At 40.1% G+C, this 9190-nt stretch overlaps 1 protein-coding gene across 1 annotated transcript; it reads right to left on the bottom strand.

Annotated features, from left to right (window-relative positions):
- Positions 1-5033: 5033 nt before the first annotated feature.
- LOC104608009 (putative inactive receptor kinase At1g27190) lies at positions 5034-7562 on the bottom strand. The gene has a single exon (XM_010273843.3). The coding sequence runs from the start codon at positions 7265-7267 to the stop codon at positions 5435-5437; it is 1833 nt and encodes a 610-aa protein (XP_010272145.1). The 5' UTR covers positions 7268-7562; the 3' UTR covers positions 5034-5434.
- Positions 7563-9190: the final 1628 nt, after the last annotated feature.

Below are 9190 nucleotides of genomic sequence, written 5' to 3'. Positions count from 1 at the left end.
CATTTATGTTGGAACCTAGAGGAGAAATCAATCAATTCTCAATCTTGGGAGGGGAAAGGGGAGAGGGGAGAGAGCAGATTTGCTGTGCACATGCACATCCACATGCACATGTAGGGCAAATGACAAATGCATCCACTTGTAGGGTACAAAAGTCGTTCATAATTCTGGCTTGGGGAAGGGATGTTCCGTTGGTTGTACGCTTTACCCACATGGAAGAGTCGGAGACCCGCCGTTGGATGGCCCCCACCTTAGCAGACACAAGTCAATTCAATCTTTGATTGGTTTTGAATTTTCATCCATCCCCACAATTTTCCTTTTCTTTGTTTTGTTATGTTTTTGCTCCATACTTAAACCTTTAGTTGCGTTTGGAAACGATGCAAATAGAGTGTAAATTTGCATTCTGGTTCATTTTTGTCTGTATTTGACAACATTACATTTATGCATTGACAAATGAAAGACCAATGCTATATTTACAATGATAATAAGATGTAAAAGTACATCAATAAGAAAGAAGTAAATTTGCACTCAAGTGGGCTTCTGAATCGTTTGCATCCATTACAGCTAAAAATCTATTTGGTAAGAAGATAAATTTGTCAATGCAAAACTAATCCAATTTTACAATTTATACGAATCATTTTACACTTATTTGCATTCACACTTCTTTGCATCATTTTCAAGCGCAGCCTTAGTTGGTGTGGGTATAAGAAGAAGGCTGCTTTAGTTTTCTCTGTAAACTGGATGTAAAATTTCTAAGAGGAAACTATTTCATTTTCAGCTATTATTTCTGCCCCCCCTCCTTTTGATGTAATTAGTAAGAAAAAAAAAAGAAGTCTGTGAGATATTCTATGCCAAAATTGAAACAAACGGGAGAAGTGGGGCTCCATTGTAAAATTGTAAACGAGTAAAGGATGAATTTAACATTCATGTTTATTGTGTGGAGTCAGGTCGACAAAGTTAATGCAGAGCAGAGCTGAAATTTCTTTTCATTGCACATGGGTAATGCGGATGGTTGATGTCATCACTTTTGCTCAACTTCATCCATATCGTTTGGAACCACGACGCTGGTGTTTCTTCGTGACAAACCGTCCTTTTCCATTGATGTTGAGAGAGGAGGAAAGAAAACAGATGATGCTCCAGTACTTGTTCAGACTTGAGAGAGGGAAATAAAAGAAGAGTAACGGAAAATGATTCTCTTACGTTATATTTGATATCTGAGGGAGCAGTAGTGGTTGTTACCTTGGTATAAGAAGCGAAGGAAACAAATCCCTATCCCTAGAGCCTAGACTGGGATAAGTGGTGTGAGTGTGGAATTCGGCTTAACTTGGTAAATTTCGTTAACACTGCCAAATGGAGCCTACGATTTTCTGATAAAAATTTTCAGTCATTTTACATGAAACCAAAATAGCATTATATTATTTTGTTTTGGCAGAAATAATTCATTTTACGTGCAATCAAATGGAGCCTACAATACAAGTGAGAATCCGTTTCTTTTTTGTCTTATCAATGACGTAACAAGAATGATCGAGAAAAACATTAATGGTGTCGACTGTCCGACTGTCGGAAATAGAATGAAAGTAACCAAATTACCAATAGCCATCGCCCATGCATCATCCTCCACACTACTCTTATCTACTCAGCCCTCAGTAGTATCAGTACTCGCTCCTTAAAAGATAATAATCCCACAATATACACCACGTTCCCAGTGTCAGAATGTGCTTCCTTTTTATTGGAATTAGATCTGAATTAATATTACCTTCTCTTGGGAGTCTGGAGGCCTGCCTCCCAGTCCCAAGTGAAATCCCATTTATTCCAATTCCAAACCACTCCATCAGCGAGACATGGACGATCAAAACATTGCATGTGCTGCTGCAAACTTGGCACAAAAGATTTACTCCAAACTCTAAAATCACGAGGCACGGCCAGACAACACCTGTGGCCTCCGTACGCTATCACTTTTTTATTGTTTTTTTCTCTTTCTTTCTCTTTTTTCACGATTGATTGTCCAACCAAGACTTCCAAAATCCAACTCCTAAATCCCCCATCTATTCAAAGAAAATGGAATAATGAGAAACTTCTTATCTGACGTAGCCATTTTAAGGTACCAAATAAGTAATCACATACATATCCTAATTAAGCATCAGCGACAGAGGTATCCACTCATCTCAATTCATCTACAATACTAATCAAGCTAAAGCCTGCTTTTGGAGGAATTCATTCGGAAGTTAAAAGTTAAAACTACTCCTGTCTCCTGGGGCAGAAATTATGGGACACTTTTTACTACCGACTCTGTTGAATCATAGCAGATTATACATATAGAAGTAGGCTTATTAGTATTTGTTTTATTTAGGGCTGTTCCACAACATAGTTGCTTTCGTTTTTGAAAACAAAAATAACTGACATCAGAAATTTGAAAAGCAAAATCAAGTTGTCGAACACCCACTTTTATTTATTTATTTATTATCTATAAAGAAGAGAAGTGATTTTATTCAATGGAAGGAAAGCCCCTATGTTGGAAGTTGGAATAGTAAGCATACAAAGTACACCTTGACTTTAAATAAAGAAAAATCTACACATTCAATGCCGGCCGGCCCAGGCATTCCCGAATCAAAACACTTTCTTGTTTCCCCTGCTTTTGTTAGAGCATCAGTCAAGACAACTGCATCCGGGTTGGGGGGGGCTTTTGTTTTTGGATATGACAGAAAAAAGAAAAAAAGAACAAGAAGACAGCTACAGTCCTAGGCACTCGGTAGAACAGGGCAGTTAATGGATCGGGCAAACTCAGGGCCGAACCGATCCAACCCAAGTAACAGATCCAGATCGGGCAGTCTGGAATCTGGATATGCTTTATATAATTGGGGCAGCATCGGTTTTGGTTGTTCCAAACGGATTAAGACTCGATCCGGAAATGTGTATAATTGTAATTACGGCGTATTACAAAGATACCCCAGTCCATTTATATCTTTTAAAATACCTATTATTTTTCGTATGATATATACCTGTAACTGTAATATTATTAATTAGTAGGTCTGGTCTGTCTGTGGTGAAATTATAGGGGGTAGAGCTGTTAAATATATAGGTTTTGGAACCGTGTTTAGAGCAGAGCAGGTATGTATCTACACAGCAGCCAGCAGGCAGGCACTGAACCAGTAAGGGTTTCCTCAGAATTGGTCCTTACACCCACCTCACAGCCCCTGGTGGCTGCGCATCAGGAACGTCTACTCGTATGTTTTTCATTTTCATGGCTCAAGTGCTATGAGATCTAGCTGTGAGGAGGAATCCGGACTCGGCAAAGACCCGACCCGACCCATTGATACTTTGACAATTGACAGCACTACAATAATAGTACAATTGATTGTTACCTAGGGCTTGTGCCCGTCTCACTAATGATATCTATAAAGCCCAAGGAATTATTATATCTTCAGTTTTCCGTGATATTCTGTTTGACAGTCGCGCTTTACTATTAAATCTGTCCATCCTTGCATGGAAAACAGACGTTAAGCCTTGGATGAAGGCTAAAAGCTCTGCTTTTAAAGGGTTGCATTGTGCCGGTAGAGACTGAAAAGGTCTTAACAGTAAACCTTCAGTACTTGGTCACATTCTATTATTAGAATATGTATTAGCTGTTCATTTATGTTAAACACAGAACAGAGGGGGGAAAAGAAAAATATTGCATACACAAGGCATTATTCCATCCATTTAACAAAGCAATGTCCATGCAGCATTAGTTCTAGTGAACAATATTCAAACATGAAAATTCAATTACCTGCAAATTAGAGCAGGCAAATATATCCCTTCCAAACAAAACTTGTGTCAGGACCAAAATACAAAATACATCCCTCCCCCTCCCCACTGTCTAATGGTCATAAGATAACAATTGTCAATGCATTACAGCATTACTAATCTTCACTATGTTTAAAAGAATTCCCAATCTGGCCGAAACGGTAACTGCTTCGTATTCTAACTCACTAACAATAATATAGGCTAGAACGAATATAAAATGCCACAGGAAATACCCTCAAGTAACGTAACATTGCTTTTGATCCAAATAACTAGACCTGCACGGGCAATTATGTTTTTCAGGCTCAGGATGTAATCTTTAGTAATTACTGTGGCCTTAACAGAAGGCAAGGTAGTTGTTAATCACCAAGGGATGAAGGGACCATTTGAAAACAGCTGAATAGGCTGAACCGAATGGCTTTTCAGCTTGTCTTTTAGTGAATAAGTATTTAAGTTGGGCACACGTTCTCAATTGTTGAATGGCATGCCAGGTTTACAACTTCCACTAATATGACTATGCTATTCACTAAAAAACAAATCAATATGCAACCCATTCAGCTAAATCGGCAGTCATCAAACGACCCCCATCAGTCCTTGTTTTCTGGATACATTTTATTTGTTCTGCCTAGCAAGTATAGCAAGCAAAATGGTTCTAATCATCTTATTGTGCCTGATTACAGGTACAAGTTTTTTCTTTTGATCTTTCTATTGCCTGTTTCATGATATCATTGAACGGCAGAAAATGCCTATTAGATGGCATTGATGCATCATTCTTTCCTTTTAGGGGTACTGAGCCTACAGATACGGAAGATGCAACAGTGAAGACCCAACATTTGAAGCTTAGCATGCATAGCCACAAAGTACAGAGACTTTAAGGTATCGATTGAACTCAAAGACACAAAGATCAATGTTTAGGGAAAATAAACCACTAGAAGATAATACTAATAAGGTTGGATACTCAGTGATGAAATAATATGTTCTGTAAAATTATCTTGATAGACAAACTTATTGAGAACCATATGGGATCAGATTCTATAGGAGCATGCAAAGGGAGTCAAGTTTGTTTTGGTAGGCCAAACACCGTTTTGTTTTCAATCTGAACATTTATAGTGAAAGAATCCAATGATCCTAGAGAATGCATTAAATATCATAGAATCTAATAGCATGAAAATAGAGATGATTGAATCATAAAGCAGTAGGATAAAAATAAACATTCATAAGATCAAGGAGAGAGAGATAATCACGTTAAATCGAGATTATGTTGCATGATAAATAAGCTTCCCTTAAGCAAAAGAAAAAAAATATATCAACATGGAAATGCATAAAAATTCCTGGAATAATCTCCAACATGGATCTCTAAAAATTCTAGCAGGTACATTTTTCAATCATCAAAGTCCTTAATAAGTTCCTTTGCTAGAATGAGAGAAAGGGGTTCTCCAGGGATGGGAAAGATACAGTCCACGGAATTTCTTGTATTATACAACTTAATCCAACAAATGGGGATGGTAACAGGAAAAGCCTAGTGAATTGAAAATCATACCATTTACTCAATAAGGCTGCACAACCTAGTAATAAGATGATGCTTTGATGCTGTAAGACTGCAAATCTTCAAAACCTGAAATTCTTTTCCAAGCATCTCATAGATTCACCCTCAAAGTTAATCCTGATGGTCTGGATCTTGTTTACCATAGATAAGTGGAAATTCATCAAACTGTTCTGAACTATCCGGGCCTTCACCAATGTTCTTCAAGGACTGGTAAACCTGGTACATAGAAGATCTGTCCTTGGGCCTAGAAACCACACAACCACATGCAACCCTCAGAAACTGCAGAATTTCATCGTCGTAGCCCCTTCCAAAGAGAGACCTGTCAATGGCATCCTTGATTCGACCAGAACCTATAAGCAGATTGACCCAATCTACAAGATTGCCCTTGAACCCTTCCTCAGCTTTACTTACTTCAAGTGGCTTTTGTCCAGTCACCAACTCCAGAAGCACTATGCCCAACCCATAAACGTCTCCTTTCAGTGAGGCAACCATGGTGCTCGAGTACTCGGGAGCCACATAACCAAACTCTCCGAAATCCCCATGGACGAAAGAACTATCGTTAGAATCAGCAGAACTCATGAGCCTTGCGAGTCCGAAATCAGTAATCCGAGCATCGAAGTCTTCGTCAAGGAGAATTACATTGGAACTTATGTTCTGGTGCAGGAAAGGGGGTTGGCAGCCGTGATGAAGCCAAGCGAGGCCCCTCGCCACACCCTTGCCAATCTTAAGCCTCGTTCGCCAATCCAACGAATTGTGCTCAGTGTTTGTAATGGCAGAACCGTGCAACAGAGAATACAGAGTTCCGTTAGGCATGTGTTTATAAACTAAAAGTCTCTCATCTTCTACTACGCAGAAACCCAGAAGGGGTACCAAATTCGGGTGCCTAAGCTGCCCTAATCTGTTCATCTCAGAGCGGAATTGCTTCTCAGTGAGCTTACAAGTGTTGAGACGCTTAATGGCAAGGGCCGACCCATCCGACAGAACTGCCTTATAGGAAATACCAGTTCTTGTGGAGATGATAATGTTTTCTGGATCAAAATTATTGGTAGCTGCCATTAAATCCGCCAACTTGACCTTCACAAGGGGTTTCTGGAACAACGAAACCTGAGCAAACTTGTGAGCCCTCAAGCGCTCCACCCAACTGCTATCTTCATATTTTCCAGTCCCATACTTCCTCCTGCGAAGGCGACGACTTGACCTAACAAAGCACCACCACCAAAGTGCGAAACCCAGCAGCAAAGAGACAGTGGCACCAAAAATGCCAGCAGCAATGATAATGATGAGATTTTTCTTGCTCAAACCACCACAGTTGGACCCAAGAGGCCTACCGCAGAGCCCGTTGTTGCCGTCGAAGCCAACGGCATCGAAATCGGAAAAGAAGGAGGGAATCGTACCGGAGAGACGGTTATTAGCAACCGAGAACTTCTTGAGACGAGTAAGACGGGAGAGCTCATAAGGGATTGAACCGGAGAGACGATTGTTGGCAAGATTAAGACTATTGAGAAACTTGCAATCGACGAGCTCAGGAGGGATCGGACCAGAGAAGTCGTTGTTGGAGAGATCTAGGGTAACGAGGTAGGGCATCCAGGTGCAAATTTGAGAAGGGATCTGACCAGAAAGTTTGTTACCGGAGAGATCGAGACCCTGGAGGCTCTGACAGTACTGCAAAGAATCGGGGATCTGCCCGGCGAGATTCATTGTAGGGAGGTCGAGTCGGATGAGACGATTCTCCCTCTCGTTCCAGCACGAGACGCCGACGAACTTGCAAAGGAAACCGACCGAGTTATTGGAAAAAATCCAAGAACTGAGCTTTCCTTGAGGATCACTGAGCGAATTCTTGACGCCAGTAAGGCACTTCACATCGTCCTCTATAGCCATAGAGGCGAAAATCATGGCGGAGAGGAGGAGAAGAAACAGCTGGGATCGATCTCTCGATCTCACCATGGCGAAAGGGAGGAAGACTCTCTTCTCCTCGTCCTCGAGCAGTTCAGGTTGGGGCTAGGGTTTCAAAATCTATAGAATGATCCGATGGCAGTTTTTGATGGTGGCGAGTAGTCGAAGAACAGAAGTATGAGCGGCGAATTGACTTCAGTTCTGAAATCAGGAGAGAGAGAGAGAGAGAGAGAAGCAGAGAAATAGAGAGTCTTCTCTCTTGAGGGAAGGACTGGAATGTATCTTGCCTTCGGGTTTAGGCTTGTTTTTGTTGAATTCGATGTGGTGCAATTGATAATTACAGCTTTGACTATCAAACGTGGACTGTTTCTTCTTCTTTGTTGAGGAATTTATTTATTTAAATTAATCAAAAAAAAAAAAAAACCCGAGGGGTTGCCGATTCGGCCGTTCGTGACGAAACTGAAACTTTGTTTTCCTTCTTTCAAGTTCCCACTTTTCACGAACCATAATGAGTCCCATATTTGCTGCTTTTCAGACAACCAATCTAGTGTTTCGGATTTGGGAAGTACAAAATTACCGAAAGCCCATTCAATTTTTCATCATTTCATTCGTGTGGGGATGGAATTTCAATTCGGTGGAACTGGAATCCCCCCAGTATGGCAGTATCCCAGTACCCCCGGGTTATTTTTTGGAAACTGTTTCCGTTTCGGTTTCGAAAGTGGTCCTTTAATTGGGTTGTGATCCGCTTCATATTTGCAATTCTGTGCGTCTTATCTCGTTTCAAGTTATCAACAACCATCGAGTAGTAGTAACAGTACGAAGGGCGAAGGCTACAACTTTACAAGCTCCCTTTAATTGGGTGTGTGCATTGGGACACGCGTCCACGTAAAATAATAAAAACAAGGCAAAAATAAAGCATGCAGCACTGCAGCATATGCCATTGGACCACACTTACGAATTTTCATTTTTGATAAAATTAACAAGTTCCCCCTTTATTATTGATAAATATCCCCTTAAATTCGATTAATTTTCTAAATATGACATTGAAGTCCTATATCCTTGCTGGCTAAATATTCAAATGAAATGGTAGCGATTTCACTCCAATAGATATAAATTTATGATTTCGTTTCTTAATGATTTATTAGAGAATAGAGTGGATAATTTTTTTTATATTTTTAGATGAAGAAAGGCATTCGTATCAATAAAATGAATCAACAACTTTTTTCTATGCCAATGTAATGATTTAAGAGAAGAAAAAAGTATAGGTAAACGTTTTGGTAATTGAACATATTTCATCATCTAACTTAACTTCAACGATTAGGAGGTATTTGTGGTAAAGTGAGAAAGCTTAGAAGGTTTTTATAACAAATGAAAAATCACGAATCCTATAGTACAAAGGGATATTTATAAATTATAATTGGTCATTCATTTTTCCAATATAATTTTAATATGAAAAAACAAAAAAGTGAATGAGGGCGGGATGAATCCCGTGAGGCGTGAGATGAGGTACAGCATGTAAACCCGAAACAAGATGTAGTACGAGTACCAATCAACAACAACGTAGCAGCTAGCTAATTTGACAGAGAAATTGAACTGGTGACAATGCAGCTGCATCGTTCATTGGAGTGGGGGGGGGGGGGGGGGTGCTGGCCTTTAAACAGGAAATTCATCAGGATAATGTTTTTTAAAAAGGCAATAGGACGACACAAAGGAGCAAGGAAGAGGAGTGATCCACCATCCATGTTGTTACATTTCACAACAGCAAAGCAAAGGAAACACGTAGGGAGTTGAGAGTTGGACACAGGAAACATTTGGGTCCGACTCAGAGTTTGAGACTTCACTTGGGATTATTGGAGGGGGGGTCTTCGGTTTTGAGTTTTGAGTTTTGACTTGATGAGTGGTAGACGAGAGTACGTAGGTGGTGGTGCCACTGTATTCTTATCGTGCCTGCGAATGCGACTAAGTGACTAACCA

This window comes from Nelumbo nucifera, chromosome 4, assembly GCF_055504915.1.
Source record: "Nelumbo nucifera cultivar China Antique chromosome 4, China Antique-T2T, whole genome shotgun sequence".
Taxonomy (NCBI): domain Eukaryota; kingdom Viridiplantae; phylum Streptophyta; class Magnoliopsida; order Proteales; family Nelumbonaceae; genus Nelumbo; species Nelumbo nucifera.
This window is presented reverse-complemented; position numbering and strand designations above follow the sequence as displayed.